This window comes from Scyliorhinus canicula, chromosome 16 (assembly GCF_902713615.1).
Source record: "Scyliorhinus canicula chromosome 16, sScyCan1.1, whole genome shotgun sequence".
NCBI lineage: Eukaryota > Metazoa > Chordata > Chondrichthyes > Carcharhiniformes > Scyliorhinidae > Scyliorhinus > Scyliorhinus canicula.
Genome location: NC_052161.1, coordinates 101,381,787 through 101,396,044, shown reverse-complemented (window position 1 = coordinate 101,396,044; position 14,258 = coordinate 101,381,787). Strand labels below are relative to the sequence as shown.

General features: G+C 44.3%; 1 protein-coding gene across 1 annotated transcript in view; it reads left to right on the top strand.

Annotated features, from left to right (window-relative positions):
* cep104 (centrosomal protein 104) overlaps positions 1 to 14,258 on the top strand; it is a 243,452-nt gene that overhangs the window by 48,463 nt on the left and 180,731 nt on the right. Inside the window, 1 exon segment of the mRNA XM_038821410.1 lies at positions 6,566 to 6,739. Coding sequence (XP_038677338.1) covers positions 6,566 to 6,739 — 174 coding nt within the window.

The following is a 14,258-nucleotide window of genomic DNA, read 5'->3' as shown; positions in this document are numbered from 1 at the left end:
GTCCTGATCAATACTGCAAATGCAAGCCTTTTCTCCCCAGTTTAATTAGGTGAGTTCAACCACAATGTAATGAATTAGTTTGTAGCTAGTATGCTATGGCGGTTCTTTGCATGTGCTTGCCTTGAACTTTGCCACATTAGAATTATGACATTTTAACTGAAATTTATTGTAAGTTCAGTTTTCTGCTCTTTAGGAGACATTATGCTACTTTAGTGATTCTACATTTTGTTTCTTTTTCTATTTTGAAGGAGTCAAACAAAATTCATCCAAAGAGTCATCGTGGAAAGTAAATATGATATTAAATAAGTCGTGGATGCCATTGAAAACTGGCAAGAGGCAAAAATGACTAAGTCCACAGAATCATAGATTCTCCTGCAACCCCTTAAGAATTTTAATTTTAACCCTTAATTTATATTGTCTATTCATGTTCCTGCCAAAATGCATCTATATTGAACTTCATCTGCTACCTATCTACCCACTCAACCAACTTGTCTGTCCTTAATTAATAATCTTATTTTCTAACAGTTTACGAGAAGAAAGTCTGGGAAATTATGTAAATGGTCTGTAATTTAGATACTACAAAACCCATGTTGTTAAATAATGGAGACTAGAAATTATGGTTTGACTTTTTTTGGATTAACTTTAACAAGCACTGCAGAGCCAGAGATGGTGGCTTAAAGTAAAGCGGCGTGCCTGCCAAACTGAAAGCATTACCCTCCTCCTCACCTCATGGGCGGAATTCTCTGCTCCCGCGATAAATCGGGAAGGCTGTCGTGAACTCGGCCGAGTTTCACGATGGCCTCGGAGGCCGCTCCTCGCACCTAATTCACCCCCACCCGGGGGGCTAGGAGCGGCGCTCCGTAAATCTCGGCCGCTGGGCCTGACGCTTGCGTCAAGGCGGCGCGCCGAGAATGACGCGACGCGGCGCCTATGTGACGTCAGCCGCGCATGCGCAGGTTGGCCGGCTCCAACCCGCACATGCGCGGCTGACGTCATGACGGCTCCAACCCGCGCATGCGCGGTTGCCGTCTTCCCCTCCGCTGCCCCGCAAGACGTGGCGGCTTGATCTTGCGGGGCGGCGGAGGGGAAAGAGTGCGTCGCTTTGAGACGCCGGCCCGACGATCGGTGGGCACCGATAGCGGGCCAGCCCCCTCCTGAGCACGGCCGTGGTGCTCACTCCCCTCTGCGCCCCCCACAAGCTTCAAACGGCACTTTGGCGCCCACGTTTACGACGGCAGCCACCAGGTGTGGTTGCCGCTGTCGGGAACGGCAGGCCACTCGGCCCATCCGGGCCGGAGAATCGGCGGTCGCCCTGAAAAACGGCGAGCGGCGATTCTTCCGAGACGTGGGGGCGGGAGAATCGCGGGGGGGCGTGTCCTGAGCCGCCCAGCCCTACCGCGATTCTCCCACCCGGCGTGGGGAATGGAGAATTCCGCCCCATGTATCACCATCATGTTATTTAGAATTTTATCCTTTCTCCTCCATTATTTTCCAGAATGCAATGATCTGCTGGGTAGAGTGGTTCCATTATGCCTGTGACTTTTGGGGAGCTTGGTCTAGTGGGTTTCTTGATTGGGATCTTAATCTGTGGACGTGCCTGTGAGAATCCCCACAATCAAGTTTAATTTTGCCCATGCTCGTCAATCACGTGGACAACATGTAATTACAGGGTAATGGTTAGGAGCAGAAGCACTAATTTTCCACACAGCTTCCTGCAGGTTAAGACACTTGCAAAATATACTTATTGAACTTATTACTGTATGCAGTATACAACATATTAAATAAGTGAATAATTGATAGAAAAGAAAAATTAGAATCTTAGTTTTTTTATGAGAGCAGCCCAGAGCAAAACAAAACCCAAAGGCTATCTAGTCCATATATAAAGCTGTTAAAGTTGTTCCTAATACCTGCTTCATGTTTAGATCTCATGATAATCATGGTCCCCATGACATTGGGCACAACCAGTATGGAACGTTGGTGTAATGTTAAGTTGTTTATTGTTTGTGCATTTAAAGCCACTGTTTAAATTCAACCTGGGGAATTTTCTGAGGCCAATTCGATGATCGGAGAATTATGTACAATTTTCTGGCTTAAAGTTACTGCTGGCTTTTTTACTTTTTAAAAAGGTTATTGTAACTAACAAATATTGCTTTGGCCTCAAAGGTACTAACCTGTTGATGGAGAGAGAGCGAAATGAACGCATGTAATGTTGAGCATAACGTCATCATCCACTGCACCAGCAGTAAATGAATGATCAAGTACTATTTTTGGTAATTTTCAGTTGTGACTGTGGTGATATGCATCACTAAGTACACAAGCGGTTAATGTAAATACACATAGACTAGATAGACACTAGAGGGAGCACCAGAGACACGACACAGACATTCAACCAATAGATCAGTAAGATAGGCCACGACCAATGGGCATTCACGATACACACACAGGTGACACTACCACAGGGGGGCATTACACCAACCCATAAATAAAGGACACAGCGCACATGATCTTCCCCTTTCCAGTGGAGACACTCGTGAGTACAGGCACAGGGTTGATTGAACATCACACCCACCACGTGGATTGGAGCAGACTGGTTTGTCAGCCTGAGTAGCTATAGAAGGATTAACAGTAGAGTCGAATCCGAGTAAGAGAATTTTTAATAGCTTAATAAACGTGTTGAAGTTATCTCTACGTCTGAACCTTCCTTTGTCAGAGTGCACATCAAGGAAGCAGCTTATGTTAAGTCAAGAGCATAACAAGACAATGACTACTACTTAGAAAGTGAAAATATTTGAATTGCAGTAGAGAAATGTCACATATTTTAAGTTGCCGCACCAAAGCAAATAAAATAAGGTGAACAAGCTAATTAACCTCTTAAGCTTTTAAAAATAAACAACATATATACACAGGATGTTTGCACTCTATAAATAAAATGTCCTGTAAATAACATACTTTTTCTATTGTTGTGGCCGTTGGCCAGACCCCAAATTGTTGAGATCTGGTTGGGAACCAATAACATTTTGTTGAAAGTAGACAAGGATTGTGATTCAAGATGTTTTCTAATAGGATAAAGCTACAAGATTCCATGGATACCACTCTGCGTGATAAATGCCAATGCGACCAAGACACAGTCCACCAATTTCTTAACCCACCCAAGTGTCAGTAACGCTGAATCCACCAATCTTGCTGAAACTCCTCTCACAAGGGATTCCAATTTTCACCGTTGAAGATCTTGCCTTTGAATTCTCTCCAAAAGTTGCTCCAACTCTGATAACATCAATGATGGCCCATCACACAAGGTTTCAATCGTGTCTCCTGAGATTCCATTCCCCGGGATTCCCGAATATGCACCCAAGCTCCAACATTTTTTTTTTAAATTTAGAGTACCCAATTATTTTTCTCCAATTAAGGGGCAATTTAGCGTGGTGAATCTACCATGCATATCTTTTGGGTTGTGGGGGTGAAACCTACGCAAACACGGGGAGAATGTGCAAACTCCACACTGACAGTGACCCTGAGCCGGGATCAAACCTGGGACCTCGGCGCCACGAGGCAGCGATGTTAACCACTGTGCCCCCCCCCCCCCCCACCCCCCCAAAGCTCCAACTTAAGCACAACCTCCGGACCTTGGCTGCACTGAGCAGAACACTATTTCTCCAAAGGTGTAGCTTTGCTCCAAAGGCCCGCAGCATGGAGTCACCTACCTTTGGGTGCCTTCTTCACTTGATCTGTTCCCCCTCTCCTTTTTCCTATTTGGAGCCGGTTTAATTTGTTCCTTTCCAACTGAACTGGGACCATTTCCTGTTCCTGTCGTCTTCTGGGACTCTCCTTTTGGGGTCCTCTCTCCTTGTCCCCTGTCTTGGGCTCATCCTCTCAATGATGCTGCACTCCTAGTCAGCTGACCTGGGTTTTCGCACCATTTTTCTTTCAGGCAGGCTGGCCCCAAAATACGCAAAAATGCCGATCTGCACATGTACTGTCTGCTTCCAGTTTGCGCATGTACAAAAGCGCCTAGATTCGTCGGGAGTTGAAGTTCCTGACCTCCGCCCTGATTGTTAAGATGAGGTTGACTTTCTTGACAATATTCTGTTGCCCTCTACCACCGTATCCCTCTCCCCCTTGCTCACTCACCCTCCGTCTTAGTTTAATCCTTTGAACAAGAACATGAACATATTTAAAAGCAGGAAAACAAGTCTAAGGAAACCTGTCTCTTTTGACGAGATAAGTAGACCTATCTTCCATTTCACCCCACAGTTTCTTCCCATCAATGCACCAACTTGGTGGAAACATTTACACTGTCTACTTTATAACCGTAGCTCATACATTTATGCATGATTCCTCAAGTCTTCCTGTGATGCATGTGCAAAATTGGTTAACATTGTATTTGTCCCTTTCTTTTGATACTGTTGAAACCTTTTAAATACCTATCCCTGACGCCTTTGCCTTGCAAACTATCCATCTCATCACTGCCCTCGGAAGTTCTTGGTTGTTTCCTCAAATCTATGCGCACCTCTCCTGCAGCTCTTTGAATCTCTTCACTCCACTTTCTGTCCTGCTCAAGCATCAAAATTACAAGTTATATCCTCTTTGCAATAACTGCAAAGCATTATCCTCTCTTGTCATCTTTACTTGATGGACCATGCCATCCTCATTCCACATGGCAGCACAGTGATTAGCATTGTTACTTCACAGTGCCAAAGACCCGGGTTCGATTCCTGGCTCGGGTCACTGTGCGGAGTCTGAATGGGTTTCCTCTTGGTGCTCCGGATTTCTTCCACAAAGTCCCGAAAGATGTGATTGTTAGGTGAATTGGACATTCTGAGTTCTCCCTCGGTGTACCTGACCAGACGCCGGAGTGTGGCGACTCGGGGCTTTTCACAGTAACTTCATTGCAGTGTTAATGTAAGCCTACTTTTGACAATAATAACGATTATTATAAAAGGGTCAATAAAAATGAGGAGGAATAAAAATGCACAGACAGTGACCCAAGCGGGAATAAAACCCTGGACTCTGGCACTGTGAAGCAATCATGCTAACCCTGTGCTACCATTTTATAGACCTCACTCTTTACTTCATATTCTTTGAGTTTTCTCGCTTTCACTTCGAGTACAGTTAATCGCTTTCTGATCCCAGATTGCTAGTTGCATCAGTGGTCTTTAGTTCTCATTCCACGGCTCTTGACTTTTGCATTCTAAAGAAAAGATGCCTTTCAAATGCAGTAAACTGAGGTGGCCAGTAACATACTCAAGTGGGTTCATTGACTGGTTAAGTGAGTAGACATATGGCAAACAGATTTCATGCAGAGAATTTTTAATGCATTTTGAAAGGAAGAATGAGGAGACTTAATTTAAATGGAGCAATTTTAAGAGGGGTGCAGGAACAGGGAGAGACCTGGGGGTTCCCACCCAAGGCATCTCCTGGGCCATTGGAGGCCCCTTGGTTGTTGGGGATAGTGTAGGGTGGCTCCCTGGCCCTCGCCCTGGAACGTGGACACCTTGGCACTGGCACTACGCATGTCATGACAAGACAAGCTAATAAAGCTGTTTTAAAAAAAAACATACAGTGCAATCCAGTGGCCACGATGCCTTTGAGTGGCTAGTGATTCGTGGGAGAAGCCTCCGGCGCAATCCCCGCGCCTCGCGGGATACACCCAAGTCCAGCAGTTGGAATCAGAATTCCGCCCAAAAGAGGCAGGATTAGACGGCACTCGCTAAAGTAGGTCTGAAACCTACTTGAGGCCTACCTACCCAGGATATACCTGCCTCCCTCGATCCACCAGTCTCCCTAAGGAGGCTGAAGACAAGCGGCAATCAGTACTGGTCCACAAGAACGTGGACCAGGCGGAACGGCACCCAAGGCATCTCCTGGGCCATTGGAGGCCCCTTGGTTGTTGGGGATAGTGTAGGGTGGCTCCCTGGCCCTCGCCCTGGAACGTGGACACCTTGGCACTGGCACTACCAGGGTGACATTGTCAAGCTGGCACTAGTCCTTCCTAAATGTCAGGCCCTAGGGGTGCCATGCGCATGAAATGATGGTAGCGGGGGGTTTGAAGGGTGGGGGCGTGCAGTATAGGTAAGTAGGGACCTGCAGGACAGGTGGGGGTCCTGAAAGGCGAGGGATGCTGTTAGGGGAATTGGGGGAGGGAGGGGGGCACGTGACATTTCCCATGGGTGGCGAGTGTGGTGGACCCACAAGCTCACTTGGAGATCGCGGTGTCCTTTCAAATAGCGTCCTGGACTCTTGAGTTCAGCTGCCCAGTGGTGAAAAAAAATCTTTGTGTGGGCTAAATCGGTGAGACACTCCCCAGGACCAAAAAAAGTGACTGTGTCATTGAACAGCAGTGAGGAAATCCTCAGTGAAGAACCCGCCACAAATGAACTTAGAAATATTTCCATTGAATTCCACTCATAGGATCTTTGGTTTTATAAATAGAGACATGGGGTATAAAAACAAATTATTAATACTAAACTTTGAGTAAACAAACGTTTCTTTGAAAAGCTGTTTGTGATGAAGAGAAATTTGTGTAAAATATGTTGGTCATTTTTATTTGTTTGTGCCTTTTTCTTAGGTTTTCCAAGCATCTCTGAAGTTACTAAAAATGTTGATTGCGCAATATGCACCCAAGCACAAGCTGGGCAAAGTAGAAATCGCACATTGTGTGGAGAGAACGTTGCCAATTCTCCTCAGCAAGACTGGAGATGCCACCGCACACCTTCGAGTGGCTGCAATTAATTTTATCCAGGTAAGGCGAGCATGAGTTCCTCCATGCTTCTGTATTAAAACCTCCTAGAATTGTGTTTATAGAGCAACTACACATTCTCAAATTGAGATGTCAGTCAGCTGATTTTGTTTGCCGTTACCAGGGAACAGTCTCTCTGTTACACAAGCTTCATATTGACATTTTCGTGTGCTCTGGAAGCAAAACATTAAAAAAAAAAATTTTTAAATCTGGAGTACCCAATTAATTTTTTCTAATTAAGGGGCAATTTAGTGTGGCCAAACCACCTGGCCTGCACATTTTTTTGGGTTGTGGGGCAAAACCCACGCAAACACAGGGAGAATGTGCAAACTCCACATGGACAGTGACCCAGAGTTGGGATCGAACCTGGGACCTCAGCGCCGTGAGGCTGCAGGGCTAACCCACTGTGCTACTGTGCTGCCCAGCTCTGGAAGCAATACAGGGACATTCTTGTCTTGTAGTTTCCTTTTGAAATTATCTTGCGTAGATTAATTGATGCCCACCTGGTGTTAGTTTATTTTGTGCGAGTAGCAACCTTCTTTTGATTGACATTATGCAAATCTTTACACTTGTAGTGTACCTTGTGTTATTTCTTGACTTTTTGGACGTAAAGTGTCAACCAAATTCCACTGCCAATTTTGCACTTGGATCAAAGTATGTAGAGGTGATGAGGAAGATTACCCATTTGGGCCGGCAGGGTGCTATAATTGACCTCTGGGTCCTCGGGTTGTAGAGGAAATTCAGCCGTAGATCCAAATCCTAATGTTTGTAAACCCATTTATTAAGCAATCTTGGAGAGCACATACTAATGTGTACAGTAAGATGTCTCAGAGCACCAGGTTAAAGCCCAACAGGTTTATTTGAAATCACAAGCTTTTGGAGCGTTGCTTCTTCACTTGATAAAGGAGCAGTGCTCTGAAAGTTTGAGATTTCAAATGAACCTGTTGGGCTTTAACCTGGTGTTGTGAGACTTGCTGTGCCCACCCCAGTCGAGCGCAGGCATCTCCACATCATATTTATGGATGTCAGAGGAAGATAGGAAATAGGAGCAGGAGTAGGCCTTTCAGCCGTCAAGCATGCTCCAGCATTCAAACAGATCACGGCTGATCATCTGTGTGCCATTTCCCCCACATCTATTTGATGTCATTAGTATCCAGAATTTTCTGTCTTGAACATGTTCAATGATTGAGCTTCAACAGTCCTCTGGGGTAGAGAATTCCAAAGAATATCCATCCTCTGAGAAATTGCTCCTCATCTTCAGGTGAGACCAGGAAGGAGGTAAGTGGAGCTGAGTCCACAAAAGATCAGCCATGATCTCATTGAATGGCAGAGCAGGCTCGAGGGGCAAGATGGCCTACTGCTCCTAGTTCTTGTTTACTTATGTAAAAGAGAAGAGAGTGTCGCAATTTTGACCAGGGAATCAATTAAAATAGTAAAGAGAGACAACATCTTTGAATGCACTTCCAAGTGAAGCCATGTGGTTAGAACTTAAAAAACAAAAAGGAACAATCACATTGCTGGCAGTGTTCTATAGGCTCCCTAACAGTCACAGAGAAATAGAACAGCAGGTATGTAGGAAAATTTCAGAGAAATGTAAAATTAATAGGATAGTGACAGTAGGGCATTTCAACTACTCCAGCATTACCGATGATAGTCATAGTGGAAAAGTTTAAAGGGAGCGGAATTCTTAAAATGCATCCAAGAGAACTTTTAAAGTCTGTACATAGAAGGAGCTACAAGAGAGGGGGCAGTCCTGAAACTTAATTTTAGGTAATGAAGCTGGGAAAATGTTTGATGTATCAGTGGGGGAGCATTTGGCAGACGATCATAACCATGAGGGCCATGCATTTGACGTAGTCTACTTTGACTTCAGCAAGGCTTTTGATAATGTCCCAAATGGGAGACTGATAGCAAAGTTAAGAGCCCATGGCATCCAAGGAAATTTGGCAAATTCGATCCAGAGTTGGCTGAGTGGCAGGAAGCCGAGTGTGATGGTCGAGGGCTGTTTTTCTGACTGGAGGCCTGTGCCCAGTTGGGTACCTCAGGGATCAGTGTTGGGGCCCTTGCTGTTTGTGGTTTATATAAATGATTTAGAAATGAATGGCGGAGGGTTGATCCGTAAGTTCGCGGAGGATGTGAAAATTGGTAGGTGGCAAATAGTCAGAAAGGATACCCTGTTACAGGAGAATGTAGATGGGCTGGTCAGATGGGCTGATCAGTGGCAAATAGGATCTAATCCGGATAAGTATGAGGTGATACACTTGGGCAGGACAAACAAGACAAGGGAGAATGTGATAAATGGCAGATCCCTGGGAAGCACTGAGGATCAGGGGGACCCTGGTGCTTCTGTACATTGGTCACTCAAGGTAGCAAGGCAGGTAGATGCGGTGGTCAAAAAGGAATAGGGTATACTTGCCTTTATTAGCCGAAGCATAATGTTTAAGAGCAGGGAGGTTATGCTGGAGCTGTGTAAACCTTTGGTTAGGCTCCAGCTGGAGTTTTGTGTGCAGTTCTGGAATCCAGATTATAAGAGCGATGTAATAGCATGGGAAAGGGTGCAGAGATGATTTGCCAGGATGGTGCTGGGGCTGGAGAGTTTTAACTATGAAGAGAGATTGGATAGACTGGGGTTGTTTTCCTTGGAGCAGATGAGACATGATTGAGATGTATAAAATTATGAGGGGGATAGATAAGAGTAGGCAGGAAGACACTTTTCCCTTTTATGGAGGGATCAATGACCAGGGAGCATAGATTTAAGGTAAGGGACAACAGATTTGGAGGGGATGTGAGGAAAAACTTTATCACCCAGAAGGTGGTGTGAATCTGGAACTCAATGTGTGAAAAGATGGTGGAGGCAGAGACCCTGATAACATTCTTAAAAGTATTTAGATGTGCACTTGTGATGCCACAACATCCAAGACTTTGGGTCAAGTGCTGGAAAAAGGGATTAGAATAGTAGGGTGATTGTTTTTGACCGTTGCAGATGCGTTGGGCCTTTTCTGTGCTGTGAACCTCTTTGACTCCGTCTTAAATGACCTATCCGTGACTCTGAGACTGTCACCTAGTTATAGACGATTCCCACCCCTGCCCCCCTTGCCTACCTTTGTCTCCCCTGTCACGTCCTGTAAGAATTTTGAGTTTCCAAGAGTTTGCCTCTCGTACTTTGAAAAACTGGAGAATACAGTCCCAGTTTCTTCACTCTCTCCTCGTAAGACAATCCCACCATCCCAGGGATTATCCTGGTGAACCTCAGTTGCACTTCCTCTGTAGCAAGTACAAACTTCCTGAGATAGAGACCACAACTGTACTCCATACCCCAGTACCAAAACTATACACAACTGCAGCAAGACATCCATACTGCTATACCCAAATCCTCTTGTGATGAAGACCAAAAAAAATAGTTAGCATTCTAACTATTTCTGAACCATTAATGAGGACACCCAGGTCCCTTTGGATATCAACATTTCCTAACCCATCACCATTTAAGAAATACCCTACCCGTCTATTTTTCTACCAAAGTGGATAACCTCACACTTATTCACTTCATTCCATCTGCCATGTTCTTGCTCATTCACTTAGCTTGTCCAAATCTCCTTTAAGCCTCCTTGCAACCTCCTTAAAATATTCATTCCCACCGAGTTTTGTGTCATCAACAAATTTGGCACGATTACATTTGGTCCCTACATCCACATCATTTATGTAGACTGAACATTTCTGTCCCAAGCACTAATTGTTGCTAGTAACAGCCTGCCATTCTGAGAATCATCTGCTTTTTCCTACCCTGTTTTGTCTGTTCTGTGCAGTGTATTGCTGCCAATGGGTGGCATGGTGGCACAGCGGTTAACACTGTTGCTTCACAGCGCCAGGGATCCTGGTTCCATTCCCAGCTTGGGTCACTGTCTGTGCGGAGTCTGCACTTTCTCCCTGTGTCTGTGGGGGTTTCCTCCGGGTGCTCCGGTTTCCTCCCACAAGTCCCGAAAGACATGCTGTTAAGTGATTTTGACATTCTGAATTCTCTGTGTACCCGAACAGGCGCCAGTGTGTGGTGAACAGGGGATTTTCACAGTAACTTCATTGCAGTGTTAATGTAACCCTACTTGTGAGACTAATAAAGATTATTATTATCTCAAGTGAACTAATTTTGTTTACTAATCTCCTGTGTGGCATCTGATCAAAAGCCTTCTGAAAATCTAAATGTCCTACGTCCACTTGTCCTCCTTTGTCTATGCTACAAGTAACATCCTCAGAAAGCTCCAAAAGGTTTGTCAAACATGATTTCTCTTTCCTAAGGCCATGTTGACTCAGCCCAACCATATTATTTTCCATAAGTGTCCAGCTATCGCATCCTCTTTAACCGATTCAAACATTTTTCCCACTACTGTTGTCAAAGCAACAGATCTGTTGCTCTCCATTTTTTCTCCTGTCCATTCTTAAATAATGGGGTCACATTTGACTTCTGACTAGATGTGAGCATGAATTGCTTGGATGAGATAGCAGAAAGCCTGGAATTTTACTTGCAATTTCAGGGGAGAAACACAAGATGTCAGAGAGGGGGTAATAATTTCGATTTATCATGAGAATTGGATTGTGCTTTACAGGGCTATGTTTAATATGTACAGGAATTGTTTGTCAAGAAGAAATTCAGTGTAATATGGGTTCTGGCAAATTTAAGCCTAGTTACTGACTGTTGCTTCAGCCATACTCCTGGGCTGTAGACATCTGACTCAGTGCTGAATAGTTTATTTCAAATACCATTTTTACTTTGCAGATGACGCAAGGAGATATCGGCAAGTGTAAAGCACGTATAATCAGTCGAACAGCTATTTGCTTTGGCAAGTGTGTGTATGAAAGAAATAGTTGTCAATAGGGCACTATTTCATGTAATTTCTTGTACTTCCTTACAAATATTTATAATAGTTCTCAATAGGGATTTACAGCATTCTGAAGATTGCCGGTGCAGGCTTCTACTGACTTGAACGTTTGTGAAGGTCCCGTTCTCTTGCTGCATGTTACGTGCTGATAGATTTGTAGAACTGCCACAAAGGTCGTCTTTCTGTATGAAAGAAAAAAATGTGGTCCAAAATCCAGGCAAATCTATTACCTATTTTTAGTTGAACGGTATGCCAGAATTCCTGATGACCTTGCTCTGCAAGTTCCCAGGGCAAGGACTAGAATGTATCCATTGTGGATATCTGTGGACTATTGACATTGCTTCAAATCAACAGAGACAGTACAAAATGGAGTATATTTCTGGCATCTGTTTCTAAGTTCTATCGCCAGAGTTGCAATCACTCCATCCTGCCCGTTCCATGTGGTTTCTGTTGACCGAGTAATCCACTGAAAAGTGTCCTTTGTTGGATATTTTCAGTTGTGTCAAATGTACTCTGGAATTTCCATTGACCTCATACTTCACTGTTGCCCTGTCCCAAAGTGTATAATATTTTTGCCCACATAGATCAATTCCTGGTGTTGCTCGTTCTGGGTGAGTGTGCTTAACACTCAATTTGGCTCTGTTTCGTTCCTTCGCTTTGGAGTCGCCAGGTATCGTTAAGATACCGCCACAAGTTTCAAGTTCAAAACAATAAATCCATACACCAGTTAGTAAGTTCAAACAAGACACGTTTATTATATTACAGTAATCTATTAATCATGCACATAAAACTATAAGACTAGGCTAATAGGCCAAATACCTATCTGGATAAGGGGACTGCTGGATCAGGGTACAACGGCTTCTAGCTTTGTCCTGGGTCCCAGGCTTCAAGTAGTTAAGGACTAAAGGGGGTCAGGAGTGTCTACTCTCGTAGCATGCATTGTATGACACTTGCGTGATGGCGGCTACTGTCCAGGCCTCCTCTCAAGGTTCTTCTGCTGCAACGGTGTTCTGCTTGGAGGGCTGGCTGGTCAAGGAGAGGCTGGCAGAGAGAGAGCGCTGGGGTCGAGGTCTCTGTTTTATACCTCTCTCAGGGTCTGGGCGGACCCTCTATACACTCGCAATCGATTGGGTCTCTTCCCAATCGATTGATTTGAATTCCCCAATAACGGGGCAGTTCCTCGATCCCTGGGCGGTTCTTGGGACTTATTGTTTTGGACTTCTTTTGGCGCCGAAAAGTCTGGCCTTCCATTTAATGTATCGATTTGTGTTAACTTGTTTCCATTGTACCTGGGAATCACCCGGTATCGCCTCATTAATATGCTAACTTGTTTTCTTTCACAGTGCTGTCTGGTTTCTGCAGCATTCAGAACTAGTTTCTGCAGTAGTCAGAATACACAAGCGCTTTGCAAGCTGCTTGCTTTTGCAACATGTCCATTTTCCCTGCATTCCTTGCAATCTTCCATTTTGTGTTGGGCAGTAGTCACCCCAGGTGGCTACACTGGACTTCAATTCAAGTTGTGTTGAGATGCAAATTATCTGTGATGTTCATCTTGGTGAAACTTCTGATCATTACTATAAACATAGTCATGGAGAAATATGCTGAGGATTGTAAACTGCAGTTGATCGGTGAATCACTGCCTTGGGCAGTGTATAGATATTGAAATGCCCAATCATTAAAATGAGTTCCCCATGCCTCATGGGTAGCACAATACCACAATGGTTAGCACTGCTTCACAGTGTCAAGGTCCCAGGTTCGATTCCCGGCTTGGGTCGCTGTCTGTACTGTGCGGAGTCTGCACATTCTCCCTGTGTCTGCGTAGGTTTCCTCCGGGTGCTCCAGTTTCTCCCCCAAGTCCCGAAAGACGTGCTGTTAGGTGAATTGGACATTCTGAATTCTCCCTCTGCATATCCGAATTGGCGCCGGAATGTGGCGACTCGGGGCTTTTCAATGTAAATTCTTTGCAGTGTAAGTGTAAGCCTACTTGTGACAAAGATTATTATTATTATTATTATTATTATTATTATTATGAGGGAAATTGTCCTATGGCCCATGAGAATCCTGGAAATAGTTGATTAACTATTTGCTCACAATTTGTGTTTTGACCAGGATTCTTATGAGCTAGGTGCTTTTGTTAAAGTCAATCGCCTTATTCTTTTACTTTACCTAGAGAATTTGCATCTGTACAGCAACATTCAGTTTCAAATACAATCCAATTTGATGCACCAAAGCTACATTGGGCCAAGTTTTGATACCATAAAGTCTTGACCTAATTCTGAATGTATAGACAGTTGTGAGCCAAAGTTGTTCACGTGTAAAACTGGTCCACCTGTAGCTTACCTAGGAAGGTCAGAGCCCTTCTCAATGGCATACAGGTGCAATAGTACTTGCGCTTCTCAATGGATTTTCTTTTACAAGTTAATGCCTGGAAATTCATTCAGCTTAATACTTTTGACATGAATTACAACTGGGAACAGGGAAACAGAAGTCGACCGTAATTCTCCAACTGTTTTTGCCATCTAAATAGAACATGACTGTTCTGCAGCTTAATTATGTTTATTACCTATGGCCCATATCTTCCATACTTTTATCTGACAAAAATCTATTGATCTTTACCTTGTGAATTTTAATTAATCCAGAGTCTGCAAACT